The following is a 15335-nucleotide window of genomic DNA, read 5'->3' on the forward strand; positions in this document are numbered from 1 at the left end:
GCTGGCTCTCATATTACCTCAAAGGGAGTAAGGGTGACAACAAGGGGACACAAGCCCTTAAACCGAGGATGCTGTGACTTCAAATAGAGTATCCTTACTGAGAACAGAGTTAGAGGGTTTTCTTTCCTTTTTAACCTTCTTCTCCCTCCGTCTCAGGTCACCCTTCTGTTCCCTGCACACAAAAGATAAGACCTGGAAGGCTCAAAATGCCCTCCCACTTGGAAACTGAGTCTCCAGGACTCTCAAGGTGGAGGATGGAAAGCTGATCGTCCCCATCCTAGGGAACCCTTGGAGGGAGAAGCATCCGATGCCTTCCACTGATGGTCCCCTAGAGTAAATTACATGGGAAATCATGTGGGCCTTCCTTCCCCCCACCCTGTCACCCTGCACATTCTATAAAGAGGGCACACCTCGTCATACATGAGGTCAAGGTTTCAGGAAGAACATCTTTCAAATATTAGCAGACTAAATGCTTGGCTGACAAATATGGAAGCCAAGAAAACATTTTCTACGTAAAATAAGGAGTTGATGATGAATGGCCTTAGTTTACTTTTCTTTCTCTTTATTCCCTTCCTCCATACCCCCACCACACACACACACACACACACACACACACACACACACACACACACCCCCAACACATCAGAACTCTGATGCGTTTTCTTAGGTCATTAAAAAAAATTGCGGGAAGGCCGAGAGCTGCCATTCCACATATATCCCAGCTGCTCCCCCTGTCCACTTATCACTTCCTGTTTGTATTTCTCACATGGAAAGTGTTTTATAACAGAAATTATGGCAGGACACACCTTAAACTAGAACACCAAAGGAAGAAGTGCTATTTTAAAGTGATTAATGAAAAATTAACTGGAAGCCCAAGAGCAAATCCTTTCCCCTCCCCCCAGACCAAAAGTGGCACATTCTAGAGTGATGTGCTCAGTGTGTGGAAGAGTCTGCGGATTTGGAAGGACCTTTGTTCTAGCATAGCATGTTATTTAGGAAAATGATACTTAGAAAATGAGGGCTTTGAGCTATCAGTTACAACCCAGGAAGAGGCATCGATGCAGTTTTGTCCTTGGCGGGATGGGTCAGTGTATTGCAGTGGCCAAAACAGACAAACAGTGCTGACTGATGGGAATAAAACAGCAAACTTGTGCCTACCATTGCAGGAAAATGTGGACTGTGCCTGCATCTTTGGGGATGCCAGCCTCACGACACAACAGGATGCCGGAAGTTATTATAATGGGGAGTGAAGGCATCCAGTGAATGGCCTGAAAACTGCCATTCAAATTTACAAAATCAGGAGGCTTATGTCAAGGGGTGAGAGCCACTTTCTGCCTGAGGATCCAATCAGCATCTACTTGGCAGGAATCCAACTATCAAATTTAGCGAAACTACCTAAAGGTAAAAGCCAGTGTTTCCCAAGTTAAGTTGCTCTTCATTAGGGAGAGTGAGAGGGCAGGCATCTCGTGGGTATACTGCAGATTCAAGGCCATAGCCTCTCCCCGCACTCACTAGCATTAATGCCAAGGTACAGAGACAAGAAAGAAGAGGAGCTGGAACCACGAACATTCTCACTGTCAAGTAAGAGCAAAGGACCGAGTGATGGGCTGAGACTCCATTTGGACATGACCTGAATTTGGACTAAAGTTCTTCCCCCACCTCCGTCTCACTCACACACACACACACACAGAAGAACGTGCTAACACTGATGAGATGGATCCAAATCAAAAGGGGCTTATACACCAGGATGTGTGCCATTTTCTGGGTTTAGTTACCCTGGGAAAGTAGGGAAAGGAATGAGATTCTTGGACAGCAGGGCTTCCAATGGGCTTGTAACATTTCAGTCTTTAAAAAATAAGGATTGAAGTAAATGTGACAAAATGTTAACTTTAGTTGGATTTAGGAAGTGGATATATGGGTTTGTTTTCCTTTCTCTGCAATTCCCTGCATATTTGAAATAATGGTGATTAAAATTCTTATGAAAATGATTTTCTTAAAGGAGCTTTCATTTGGCCCACCTAGGAGAGAGGGTTTGGGATCAATGGAAGGAATTGCTCTGGGACAATGAGTGTCTTTTCTGAAGGGCACCCTGTCTGCAGACTGGCAGGCCCCGTGCATAGACACAACGAGAGAGGCTGGACCACTGGCCTGACTGCACGCAGTGAGGCAGATGTGCCTCTTGCTCCTGTGGGAGGCTGGGCGGAAGATGTGCAAGATCTCTCCAATCTCAGCAGAGCTCTGGTTCTGTCTAGTTTGACAGAAACGGACTGTGTTTCTCTAAGGTATCAGTGACATACAGAGAGTGCTTCTCAAACACAATGAAATGAACAGCACTGCACGTGGAATCTTCCATTCGGAGGATAAACCTGGATCCAGGCTCTTGGTACTAACTGGCACTCTAGCGCCCCTGAAGACTTTGTTTTGGAACCACTAAAAAGAAATACCACTTTGTGCATTAGGGATGTCCTAAACAGTGGCACAGCCCAGACTCGAAGTGGGATTATGAGGAAGGAAGGTGCCTCCCTTAGACCTCTGCGTGAGCATCATGATGGGCAAAGACGCCCTCCTACAAAATACTCCCTGGGGCAAATCTCAGGACATAATTCCAGGAGGGACAAGGAGCCTGAGCCTTGGCGACATGACAGAGACACAGCCTGCCTTCCACTCAGCATTTAGCTTTGCTCCTCCTACGGTGGCATGCTAAAGGAAATGTAATGAGGGGGGCTTATAAGCCAGCTGTTCTCAGTGGCTGACGGAGAGCAAATGAGCTATTTTATAGAGCAGATGTGGTCCAGGAGACTAGATGATTGAACATTAATTGATATTAATTAATATAGCTGGTTGGCTACACCAGGCACTGGGCCAGGCTCTGACAACCTGGCCATTGACCCCCAAAGTGTCCCCGGGGGAGCTCCAATACTAAAGAGACCAGGTTATAGAGTGATATTAACCACAAAACACAATTCCCTCCAAATCTATCCCTGAAGACAGCATGTTTATCTAGGGTTCAGACATCTATTTGATGGTATGTCATTACTTAATTTAGAGGGAGGACCTATTAAGCAGAAGTGAATTTAACTGCACTGAGACACTTGTCTCTTGGGCCTCATACATTCAGTAATGTACAATTTTTTTCCACCATTAACCATGGTTTTGGTGTATCTTTTAGCAAGAGAAATGCTATTAGCTACTGATATTTCTGAAGCAGAGCATATGAGAGAAAATGCATTTGAATTCAATAACTGGAAAGGATACTCCTCCTCGTGATGAATAATTTCAGGAATATTTTTGATGTCAGATTGAAGAATAAAGAGCAAGATAAGACGGGGTTAATGGAGCAAACGATACAGTGTATTTAGATAGACTACATAAAAGCTGTGAGCTCACTGGATTCTGTTCATGGGCTGTGAAAATGAGCTCTCCTTTTGGCTGAGAATTTGCAAGGTGGAATTCTCTGCTCTACATATTCACTTGAGATTCTTTCCTGCTTCTTTAATGCAAGCTGACGAATTTCATTTACTCATTAACTAACCTCGTCAATCAGAAAACTCCTCATGTGCTCTGAGAAGTAATCAACCCCGGGTGGGATAAGCTCCCCACCACCGTCCCGGTCACTTCTGTGCCCGGGGACCTTAGCGACCTCCTAAAGACTGCACATCCCACCAGTCCCTAAGGTGGCGTGAACGGTGTTGCTTAAGAAAACTGCGATTCAACCCTCAGTTACCTAGAGAAGCATCTTCCTCAATCTTACCTAGGAATGTTGAGCAGCAAGCTTTCTTTTGCTCCTGCATTGGCAGGAAGGTCTGCACCAGGAATCTATGTCTTCGTGCTCTTTGACATAATGCAGAACTGACTTTGGCTTTGAAAAGAGTAGGATCAAGAGTGACTCCAGGGACCTCAGCATAGGCTAGCAGCTTAGGGGATGCCTGCGGGTGACCTGAGAATGTGACTGATCTAATGGCACACACTTCCGTACCGGGAGGGACTTACTGTCATATTCCTGTAACAGCTCCACTGCTGTTAGGAGAACAGCTCTGTGCTCCGGGTCCCTGATATTTAACTCGTCCAAGTCTTCCTCCTCCAGGAGCTTAAAGGTGTCCAGATCTTCATATCCGTTGAACAGGAAAGTGGGCATATGCTCCTAGGAAGGACAGAAGACAGAGGTGAGTCAGCAGGCCCCTCCAGGTGATGCCTGACCCACAACTGGCCACTAGACTCTGCAGCCATAGCCATTTTTATGCGAATTGAAAGAGGAATTAATATCCTTTGTCACATAGGCTGTACCTCCTGGACCTATAGCTTGGGGCACAGCTTAGCGAGTCACTTCCTCAATTGTGGGTTAAGAAGATGGACATTTTGGGCCGAGATGGACTCCACTAGCTTGCGTTTACATTGTGCCCTTGCTGTGAGCAGGGCCTGTGATGGTACCTAGTGGGCAGTGGAGGAGATTCTTCTTTTACTTAGAGCTACGGAAATCCAGCTCAGAGAGACTGGCGACTTCCTCAGGAGCAAGGCAATTTTGCAAAGAGGAAGCAGATCCTACCACGTGGACTGACCCCATGAGATGCTGGGAGTCATGGTGGGACAGAGGTGGGAAAAGAAGAACCCTTATGGCCTCTGAGAAACCGGCCAGGGCGCCCGGCGTTGATGCTTACAGCCCATCCTGGTAGGAGCTTGAAGTGCACAGCTCTTGGCAAGCTGCTCTTTGGACCAGGAGCCAGTTCTGACCTGGGGCTCACGCTCTCACCCCCAGAGGAGGTCAAGGGCAGCGTCAGTGCTGGTAACTACTTCTGTAGGATAACAGGTACTCATAGCAATGGGCCGCCCTTGCTGGATGGCGCGGATCGCCCCGCCCTTCCCTGAAAGTGCCCTCACTCGCTCGGTTTCGAAGGGGAAGGCAAGGTGGGGTCGCAACAGGACGGAACTGACTTTGAGGTTGATGCGATCAAGGAGCTCCTCCACCGACTTGGGCTGGGGGCGTCTTCCTTTCCTCCTCCTCCTGGTGGGGCGCTTGGGCTTCTCCTCTTCCTCATTGAGCACGTCCACGTAGATGAATTTGAACGTGCCCACCTTGTTGTTCAGCAGACCCATCCAGGTGCCCATGGGGGGCTTGCTGATTATGTCAATGATGTCTCCTTTCTGGGGCGCAGGGGACAAAGATCTTAACATCGGGTCCACTTCCCAGCATGAATCATCAATCTGATGTGTTAGTCACATGGATGTGAAGACACTGAGGGGTCCCTCGGGTCACCTTACATAATGGGGGTCTGGCAGAGAGCCAGACAGAGCCTGTTTGGTGGCGCTGGACCCCATGGAGGCCGGGGGCCCCGTCCTCTGCGCCCTCCTGCCTCACAGCATGGTGTGCCCCAGTGTCTCCCAGCGCTCGAGGCTGGGGGACCCCTGGCTCTCTGAATGCCCACCCTCACCCAGAGCTCCTACGTCCTAGAGCAAGGACTGCCCACCAATCAGGTCAGTGGCAACCCCTGTCCTGCGACTGCATCACACATTTTGAGGAACCCCATCTATCCTGTACAAATGTCACCGATCGCACGGAGAAGCCAGTTGTGTCCCTTCAGGTGGCAAAAGCACAGAGACTGGAGGTGGAGGGTGACAGGACTTCTAGAAGGAAGCTGAGAGCAGAAGACAGCAGGGCCAGCAGGAACAGGTGGTGGCAACAAAGGATTAACATGACACCGCCTCGATCCCCAAGTGCTGGCCGGCTCTGTTTCATTTTTCCCCCCCGAGGAGACCCGTTTCCGAAGGGAGCCGAGACACTGGCCAGTGTGCACCACACCAGCCCAGCATTCCACAGCTGGGAGGAAAGAACGTCTCTGACGGAAACAAGGCACCCTGCCCAAGGGCTCCACGGCCAGGCAGACACACGCACCTTGAGCTTGAGGGAGTCTGTGTCATAGGGGCTGGGCGTGAAGTCGGTGTGCACCCTGGCACGCCCACAGAACGGGCCCCGGTAGGGGGGCTCCTCGTCGTCACCGTCTTCCGACTTGACACTCTCCCTGTTGCTGGTCGAGGAGTCCGTGGTGCTCACTGTTTGGCCGCCTGGACACGAGAAACAGGCAGAACGCGGTCAACAGAGACTGGCTGCACAGCCAGCCGGACGCAGCGAAGGTGCCACAGCCTAGGAAGGCAGGGGCCAGAGAAGGGAAGTCTCGAGCCACAGCCATTTGTCAGGACCAGAGCTGAGACCTGGGGAGAATCTGAGTTTCCTGACTGTCCCCTCTAATGGGACAGGGGATTCGAGCAAGTTACCTTTCTGACCTGGGAATCCAGGTGACACAGAGACTCCCTGATGGAGGACGCCGTCCGCGCTTAACATTCATGGCCTCCCATCTGTTAAGCATTACTGCTTGTGACCCCAGCTTACAGAGGAGGAATCTCAGAGGTCAACTTGCCCAAGGTCAAGTGCTTTTAAAGTGGTGGGTTTAAACGTGGTTCCCTCCCCTGTAGCGTTTGGCTAACACCACCACTGGACCGAGAGGGGTTGAACAGCATTTGTTTCGGGGACAATTGTAATTCTCTCCTCTTATTATTTTTCTGGTTCTTAGTTGACTACTTTATTGCTCTGATAATAATGTGGGGTTTTTTGGTGGTTGTTTTTTTGGCTGCTCCTGCAGCATGTGGAAATTTCCCCGGCCAGGGATGGAACCCGCGCCACAGCAGTGACAACGCTGGATGCTTAACCCACTGAGCCACCGGGGAATTCCAATAATGTTTTAATCATAAAAGTTATGAAGATATCGGCTTTCATTGTCAAACCAGAAGAGAATTATTGATACCTCCCAGTGCCCAAAATTCATCAGGGAAAAATAATGTCACATTACTGTGTTGAATCCTGCATAAAAATGTTTCTGATTAAAGACTGCAGGCTGAAGAGAAGCATTTGTCTTCTCTTTTATTAAACCCCAATAAAAGGCTAATAAAGGAACTGGATTCACAAGGACAAAGACAATAGCAGGGGACAAGGAGCTGATGAGGTTATTTCTACCCAAATCTGTAAGACAAAACGGTGGTCCAAGGATCGCTATTTACAACTGTAGGCGGAGGATGCTCCCTGAGGTGGGGCGGGACAGCAGCGTGTGCCCGGCAGGACCCTGGCCCTCTGCTCTGACTCCGCTGCTCACCTGGTGAGCTGCCCCACCTCCACCCCAACCCCTTCGCCTCCAGGCTCCAGATCTTCCTCTGACCTGCTTTCTCTCTTTTCCGACTCAAATTCACCTCTTGTGCCACTGCTGAGCATCAGCTACAGAACAAATAGGATGCCAGGGCCAGGTATCTTGCGGGTGTGTCTCCGTATGGGCATCTTACGGGTAGAAACGTCTTACCTTTCAACTGCCTGAACCTGACACTCAGGAAAAGTCTGATTTTGACTCCAAGGAAATCATCTACGATTACAAACGGGATGTACTGGAGTTCCCGTCGTGGCGCAGTGGTTAACGAATCCGACTAGGAACCATGAGGTTGCGGGTTCGGTCTCTGCCCTTGCTCAGTGGGTTAACGATCCGGCGTTGCCGTGAGCTATGGTGTAGGTTGCAGACGCGGCTCGGATCCCACGTTGCTGTGGCTCTGGCGTAGGCCGGTGGCTACAGCTCCAATTGGACCCCTAGCCTGGGAACCTCCATATGCCGTGGGAGCGGCCCAAGAAATAGCAAAAAGAAAAAAAAAACAAACGGGACGTACTCATCGAGCTCTGGCCGCTCAGAGAACTCCGCAGACTCTCCACAGACCCTCCAGCTTTGAGCTTGGGCTTGTCCATGTGTTCGCCGTCAGGCTGAGAGGATGGAGGGGAGCCAGGCATTCCGTCGAGGCCTGAATCCTGAAATGGGTTTCAAGAAACATTACAGCTCATCAGAGGGGACGGGCGTCCTTTTGTAATTCACAGCAGTCGAGCCCACAACAAAGTCAAGCAAATCCATTCTTATATCCGTGTCTGATTCTTCACCTAATAGTCTCCTTCTTTGTAATCTATAGCCTTCTTCATTTTAAAGTTGTGGCTCATGTAACTATTAATTAAGCACTCAAGAAGTATTTTACATGCTCAAATAGATGTTCTTGAAAAAAAAAAAATCTATCTACCTTGTAGACAGATCATTTCATTAAAGACTTAGAGACTTTTGAGCAAACTCCTTATGCAGTAAAAAACTGGACTTTAAGTGCAGATTCGATATAATCCGCAAATAATGCAGTGTCCAGAAGGTACTATCAAAGGACATCAAGCCTGTCTGAAATAATTACACTTAAAAAAAAAAAAAAAAGAGGGTATCTTTTGTCTTTTAAAAAAAAGCCAGATGTGGAAGTCCCCTTGTGGCAGCATGGGTTAAGGATCCAGCTTAACCCATGTGAGGCAGGCTGCAACTGAGGTATGGGTTCAATCCCTGGCCCAGGAACCTCCACATGCCATGGATACAATAACAACAACAAAAAAGCCAGATTCCGGGAGTTCCCACTGTGGCGCAGCGTAAACGAATCTAACCAGGAACCATGAGGTTGCGGGTGTGATCTCTGGCCTCGCTCAGTGGGTTAAGGATCCCGTGTTACTGTGAGCTCTGGTGTAAATCACAGATGTGGCTCGGATCCTGCGTTGCTGTGGCTGTGGTGTACGCAGGCAGCTGTAGCTCCGGTTGGACCCCTAGCCTGGGAACTTCCATGTGCCGCAGGTGTGGCCCTAAAAAGCAAAAAAAAAAAAAAAAGGCCAGATTCTTATATATTTCTATCACAAAGTTATTGAAATTGGCTAATAAAATACTAACTTAAGACCCAGATATATAGCTGTCCCTTGAACACACAGAGATTAGGGGTGCTGAGCCACTCTGCAGCTGAAAATCTGAATATAACTTGTAGTTGGCCTCCTTATCCGGGGTACTGCACCTGCCAGATTCAACCACAGATCCAGAAGTGCTCTAGCAAAATCCACCTTTCAGTGGACCTGTGCAATTCAAGCTCGTGTTGTTCAAGGGTCAACTGTAGAGCAAACATACCACTGTTCTGTCTGTAATCAATTTTCATACGTCACCCTAGGATTTCACCTTCTTTCACTTCTTTTTCTGTGTTGTTAGTAAAAAGCTGCGAAGTCCCTTTTAGATGGTAAGGTCAACAGTTATGACTCAGCAGTTTTACTCACTTCTCGGATGCCTAGGTATCATTAGCTTGGCAAATGAAGGGTGACTAGAGCCTGCTCATTGAGATGTCGATAGCCAATGATAGCCAGAATGGTTTACTTGCCCAAATAGAACACTCTCTGGCATACTACACAGCCACGTGAGCACTAAACCATCTAAACGAAACCTGTTATTTGCAGAGTGCCGAATCATCAGACGGGCTCTGCCTGAGATTCTGCGGGGGCCCTGCAAACATTTAAGGACAACAGTAAGGGCAGCTTCTGACCCAAAACACACTTCTGCTTTATACATAAGGAGAGTAAGCAAATACCCTGAACAACAACTGCCATAAACAGGGGAGCATTATTAGGAAGTGACTTAAACTGCAAAGGGCGAATTCTGGAGTAGGTTTTCATTCATTTTTTGAATCATAAAATCAGCCACCTTTCCAATTAAAATCTTTTTAAAATGCTCCTGAAAAAAAAAATCTCACATTTTGAAAAACAGTCATAGGAAATATACACTTTGTATACTCTATGTTCACAAATGCTTTTAGAAAATTATTTATCACATCTTTATTGATTGCTTGCAAGAGCAGGTACTATTCTAGAAGCTGGGCATACAGAGTAGGAATAGAGCAGACACAAATCCTTACCAGAATAGTTGGTATACTTAGTAAAAAGTAGGGGGGAAATTAAAGCCTTCCATCAGTAATACTTGTCTCTCCAAAAAACATGACAGTGATTCCTTCTTTTTTTTTTTTGGTTTATGTGAAATGACTGTTTTAAAAACACAGAGGACTAAAAATATGAGATATCTACATACTAGTGAAATTATAGAAAAAGGCTCCATACGGCATTAAAGGTCGAGGCTCATGATTCATCAAGTGGAAAACGCCTAGGAATGTAAGTTTACAAGAGCTTTTGGTGGATGTTTCAATTTGGGGGAAAAGCCAACTAAACAAAGTGCTTTAAATTTGAGGCACTGCTTTCCTTGGCATGATGTGTGTTTCACAGGAGTGCAGAGTTTGCGTCACTGCTGGCCAGAAATACAGAGTCACCGTCACTCCCACACCCACAGGGACAAGAAATGAAAAGAACAAGGAAAACAATCATGGAGAAGAGACACTAGAGGCTGCCCAGACTTCCCCTGTAGGTCTAACAAGCCATGGCTTCTCAACCTGAGCACGAATGGCATTTGGATGGACAATTCTTTGTTGTGGGGGGAGGCTGCTCTGTGTATTGTAAGGGGCATCTCTGACTTCTATCCACCAGATGTCAGTAGCACCCAACATCACCCCACCCCAACCCGGTTACAACTATCGAAAATGTCCCCAGCCAAAGCCCGGGGGCTGGTGGGAGAGCAAAATCAACCTCCTACAGTATGTGAGAACCACTGTACTAAAGTGAAGATGTACAGGCTTTGTGTGTCTCACAGGGCAGGAGGCTGGCTAGCTGGTGTGCAAAGCAATACACAGGGAGGCTTGGTTTTTAGCTCTCTGTGTCCACCAGAGGGCAGCAGCTGAACAAAAATGTCTGCTTCCCCTGCTGTTTTATTCAGTAGATAGAGCGGCATCACCTCCACATTTCAGGTAGACAACCAGCTCACGCACAGGGACTTCAATAGACTACACAATGAACACTATAAAAGTGCCAGCGGAGAGGGTTCTAAAAATCTAATGGTCAAAATTATCTCCAGGCCCAGCTTTCCAAATGTCATTATTCCCTCTACCCACACAAATAAGACAGAAACAGGTCATGTTCCCAGTGATGACATTATAGAATTGGGGAAGGGAGAGGTGTCAGTTCTGTGTTATCTTAGTGGCTGCAGATTGGGCTACTTAGTGAAAACACCCTCACAGAAACAGCAGTAGTATGTTCAGTCCTACATCCAGGAAGCACCTTAAGTTTACCTCTCACACATGCTCTGTGCTTCTAGAACGACCTAACACTGCATTTCTTTGATAAGGGAAAAAAAGAGAGAGAGAGAAAGAAGTCTGCTGTCTAAGAAAACATGATTGTCCTTTTTTGGTTTGATCCCAGGGACGCCCATTTTGGAGCAAGGGCTACATTAGAAAAGAAAATCCTTCCTTTGTGTTCTAATTTGTAGTTAGTGCTTTTACTGCATTAAAGAAAAATCATTTCTTTACATGGCTGTGTTTTCTTTCACTATATCTAGAAGGCAGGGCCTGCTCTGTATGCCCAGCACCTAAGTGATTAATAAATATTTGCTGAATCCAGTGTTTGTCCACATAAACTAAGCATGGTCCTGGAGCCTGTTAAGGTCAATGCATGTGTATAGTACCATGTAAAATCTCAGATTGACCGTGCTCGGCTTTTCTTGTCGTCGGGAGGAACCAAGGGGGCTTTTTGCCTGGCCCTCACATACCTGCTCAGAGACAGAGCTGCTGTATTTTTTAGACATTCTCTTCCTCATGGTCTCTTTCACTGATTTCACTTTTTTCCCAAGAGAGATGCGGGAGGCAGTGGGTGATTTGATTACTTCTTTGTACACAAAATCTCCTTCTTTACCCTGCAAAACAAAAGGTTATAAGCATCTTTAATCACAGAAAATGAGGCTCCCAAACAGGTTTTATTATTCAAATCCTGAATGTTCGACCTCTCAGAAAAACATGGGCATGCCTCGGGACCTTCACTTTTTCCTTATATTAATTCACTGCTAGGTTATTTATCTTTTCAATTAAAAATTAAAAGCTACTGACTAAGGGGCTTTTGTTTATTGTTTGTTTGAAGTGGGATGTAAGTCACTTTACTTTCTTCAATCTTAGTATATTCTTCTATTATTTTCCCCCCATCATTTTAAACACCCAAAGGGACTGTATTTCATCAATAGTGACTTAGATGAACCAACGCTCACTTAATCCCAGCAGTTTGGAGGAAGGGAAAGATTATACAGCTAATCACCCTAGGAAAGTGGTAAGAACAAAACAGCAAATCTCAATTATGAGATGTCCAGCATCTGGTAGGATTTATATCATTTCCTGTGCTCAGACCCTAAGTAAGAGTGTGAAAATTTCCTTTTCTGAACCAGTTAGATTGCGGTCACCTCATTCTATTTTGCATTGAAACAAACAAACATTTCCCCCAGGAAAGACAAAAAAAAAAAATCACACTTTCATTTTTTTAAAAGACTGACTCCAGGACATTTTTGGTTTACAAATCAATACAATTTGATATCCAAATAAAATAGATTTATTCCTCCAGGAAATTCTTAAACACTTCCACAAAGATGAGTTCTTCAGCTGACATGTGATATGACAAGTGGAAAGCACAGAATCCTAATTTCACAGTTTCATGACAAAATGCACCAGGGGGAAACAAAACTGTATGGAAAATACACCTACATCCTTGGGACCTCAGACAGCAAGCCTTAGGGAGAACTTGGGTACCTCAGAGGTCTGTCCCTAGATTACCATCCAGAGACAGGTCTGAGGAAGCAGTAACCTTGGCCCTGAGAAGTCTGGTTTGCTCTGCCCCACAAGGACTGGGTCCACTTTAGGACACTTCAAATCAGAAAGACCTAGGCTTAAGGTAGGGCTACGCACCTGGCCTGTGACAAAGCTGGCTTTCAGAAATGTTGGCGCATACTCTTGGAACCCAAATCCCAGGGCTTCATCCTATGGCACTACCTGTGTGTAACAGCCCCATCCACTTGCAACTGGTGTGGACAAAAAGCACGTGTGCACCAATGACCAACACCATAGAAACCAAGCTCATCTGCACTTGTGACTCCAAGAACCCTGGAAACCAAGCCATCAAAGAAATGCGGCTACTGCCAAGAGGGAGAGGGAAGCTGCAGGTGGTCGTCATTTCACTTCGGGGGCAACAGTAAGGGGACTGAGGTGGGGAAACAGGACTTCTCTCCCAGTGTGACTTAGGATTCCCGAGGAGCAGTGTCATTACCCAGCAGTGACTCTCAAAGATACCAAATGCGAAACTGCGTCAACCACATCACTTGATCCAAACAAACCCTTTGCTGTGCTCTGATGCTCACTCACCACGGGGTCTGAAGTATTACTGCCGATGTGTAGGGAACGATTTGTCAAGTCGAAGCCTCCAAAACTGCAGGTTCTCTGTGGAAAGGAGAGGGCAGGGTGGGAATAATCCGGTTATGCTTACGGTGGCCAGCAGTGCAGCCACCCAACACGTTTCCCTCGTGCAAGACATCACGGAGTCACAAAAAGTTACGCGATGGACGTACGGAATGAGGAATGATGAAGAAAAAAAAAAATCCATGACTTATGTTATCAGGAGACGTCACTCATTTTGCATTTCCACAGGCCACTGGAACTGTGCCTACACCAGAGGTTCAGAATCCCCTTAACAAAAATCCAGTGGTTTAAAAAAAAAAAAAAAATGCAACAACAATAAACATACCTGTGTGAAGTGCGCTAAGATTCCCTGTCTCTTAGCAACAGAATCCCCTTCCAGTCCCCTTAATATTGGCTGCATATAGCAGTGATAATGAGGGAAAACTCATTAGAGAACCCCTTGCTCAGAGGGGTCTCGGGAATCCAGATCTGAAGTCCTATAGCCCTGCCTCCGACAGCAGGCTTTTCGAAGACTCTTGTTTTGTTTAGTTTTACATTGCTGAGATGGAGGGGAAAAGGTTATGTTTACAATAGAGTCTAATCAGGCCAGAGGATTACTCAGTCATTGCTTCCCTGACCTCGCCAAAAATGCTGATAACTTTCCCATCTAACTGCCCAACTGAATTCCTTATGACCCCTTTCCTCAGACTGTAGGAAGGAAAGACACCACATTTGCCCAGAAAGAAAAAGTTTGATTCTGGGACTGTCTTTGACCGCACTTCCTTCATTTCAATAGGGAAAACACTGATGTTATAAAGAATGCCTTGATTGTCCTTTCGGCTGCTTTCAAACTTTCTGGAACTGCTTATGTTTCAGGGCTTTAATTTTTCCAGAACTTGGTTTGAATTCTCTGTTGTTTTTCGAGCAAAAGCTACTCAAGCACCACCTCCCCCTGACCCCAAATCTTTAAGAACAAGGAGAAATTCAAAGCACACCAACTTTTGTTACAACTGATTCTCTTTTTAAGAAATTGGTAATAAAATCTCAATAACAGATTTGTTTCTCAGAGAACTCTAATTAACTACTAATACATGGAAGAAATGGACAGGAAAGTCAATTTATACTATAAACATTGCTTATTTAAAATACACACACATATGTATAACTGAGAAAGCAGAAACATCTAGGGGAAAAAAATACCTAGGTTTTTGGAATCATACAGAACCAAAGACTGGGAGTTCCCATCATGGCTCAGTGGTTAATGAATCCGACTAGGAACCATGAGGTTTTGGGTTCAATCCCAGGCCTTGCTCGGTGGGTTAAGGATCTGACGTTGCCGTGAGCTGTGGTGTAGATTGCAGACACGGCTCAGATCCCAAGTTGCTGTGGCTCTGGTGTAAGCTGGTGGCTATAGCTCCGATTTGACCCCTAGCCTGGGAACCTCCATATGCCGTGGGAGTGGCCCAAGAAATGGCAAAAAGACCAAAAAAAACCCAAAAGACAAAAAACCCAAAGACTGGTTCTGCCATTTAACTTGCTGTGTGACCACAGTTAAAGTACTTAAACTCTCTGAGCTTTGGTTTCTTCACTAGTAAAATACTATCTATATTCTAGATTTGAGGCTTCTAGCACACTGCCTGGTACAAAGCCTCACTCTAGGAATGCTGGTTTCTTTCATTACTGAAAACACCACACTGAGAATTTGGTAGCTTGTCTTGACAATTGCTGCGTTCAAGTTTAGGCTTAGGCAACAGGCTAAATGTGCAAATGAAGAACTGGGCTTACTTCTGGGCCTTACATTCTGGGAGCTTCCCCTGTAAACCAGAGCCATCCCAGGAATGGGCCAAAAATAGAGAGAGGGCAGGTGTGGCAGAAGGAGAAGCCAAGAGAGGCAGAAGTGCCGCAGGAGGCTCGGCGGGATAACCAGCATTCAGGATATCACGCAGCTGTTTTTCTCCTTCACCAAAGCTGTTGCTGCTGGTTTAAGTAATCCACCATGGACACGATTTCAAAGGAGAGTTATTCTAATTTTATGTGAAACATCAATAGACAATCTGATTTCCCTTACAGTCAACTGAAGTGGACCTATCTCTATAAAAACAGAAAGATCCTGTATACAAAACACTCATCAAATTCCCTCATCTGCAACCAGTGCTATGACCATCTCTCAG

General features: G+C 46.3%; 1 protein-coding gene across 5 annotated transcripts in view; it reads right to left on the bottom strand.

Moving 5' to 3' along the window:
* SASH1 (SAM and SH3 domain containing 1) overlaps positions 1-15335 on the bottom strand; it is a 205029-nt gene that overhangs the window by 16058 nt on the left and 173636 nt on the right. For all 5 annotated transcript variants that reach the window (XM_021072069.2, XM_021072066.2, XM_085024107.1 and 2 more), the window contains 6 exons: positions 13132-13206; positions 11502-11645; positions 7696-7831; positions 5888-6057; positions 4930-5139; positions 3991-4141 (listed from right to left, as the gene is read on the bottom strand). In XM_021072069.2, coding sequence (XP_020927728.2) covers positions 3991-4141; positions 4930-5139; positions 5888-6057; positions 7696-7831; positions 11502-11645; positions 13132-13206 — 886 coding nt within the window. The remainder of the gene's footprint in view (positions 1-3990; positions 4142-4929; positions 5140-5887; positions 6058-7695; positions 7832-11501; positions 11646-13131; positions 13207-15335) is intronic.

This window comes from Sus scrofa, chromosome 1 (genome assembly GCF_054392235.1).
Source record: "Sus scrofa isolate SSC_HxYL_T2T_F1_AM1 chromosome 1, Sscrofa_HxYL_maternal_Yorkshire_Landrace_v2.0, whole genome shotgun sequence".
Taxonomy (NCBI): domain Eukaryota; kingdom Metazoa; phylum Chordata; class Mammalia; order Artiodactyla; family Suidae; genus Sus; species Sus scrofa.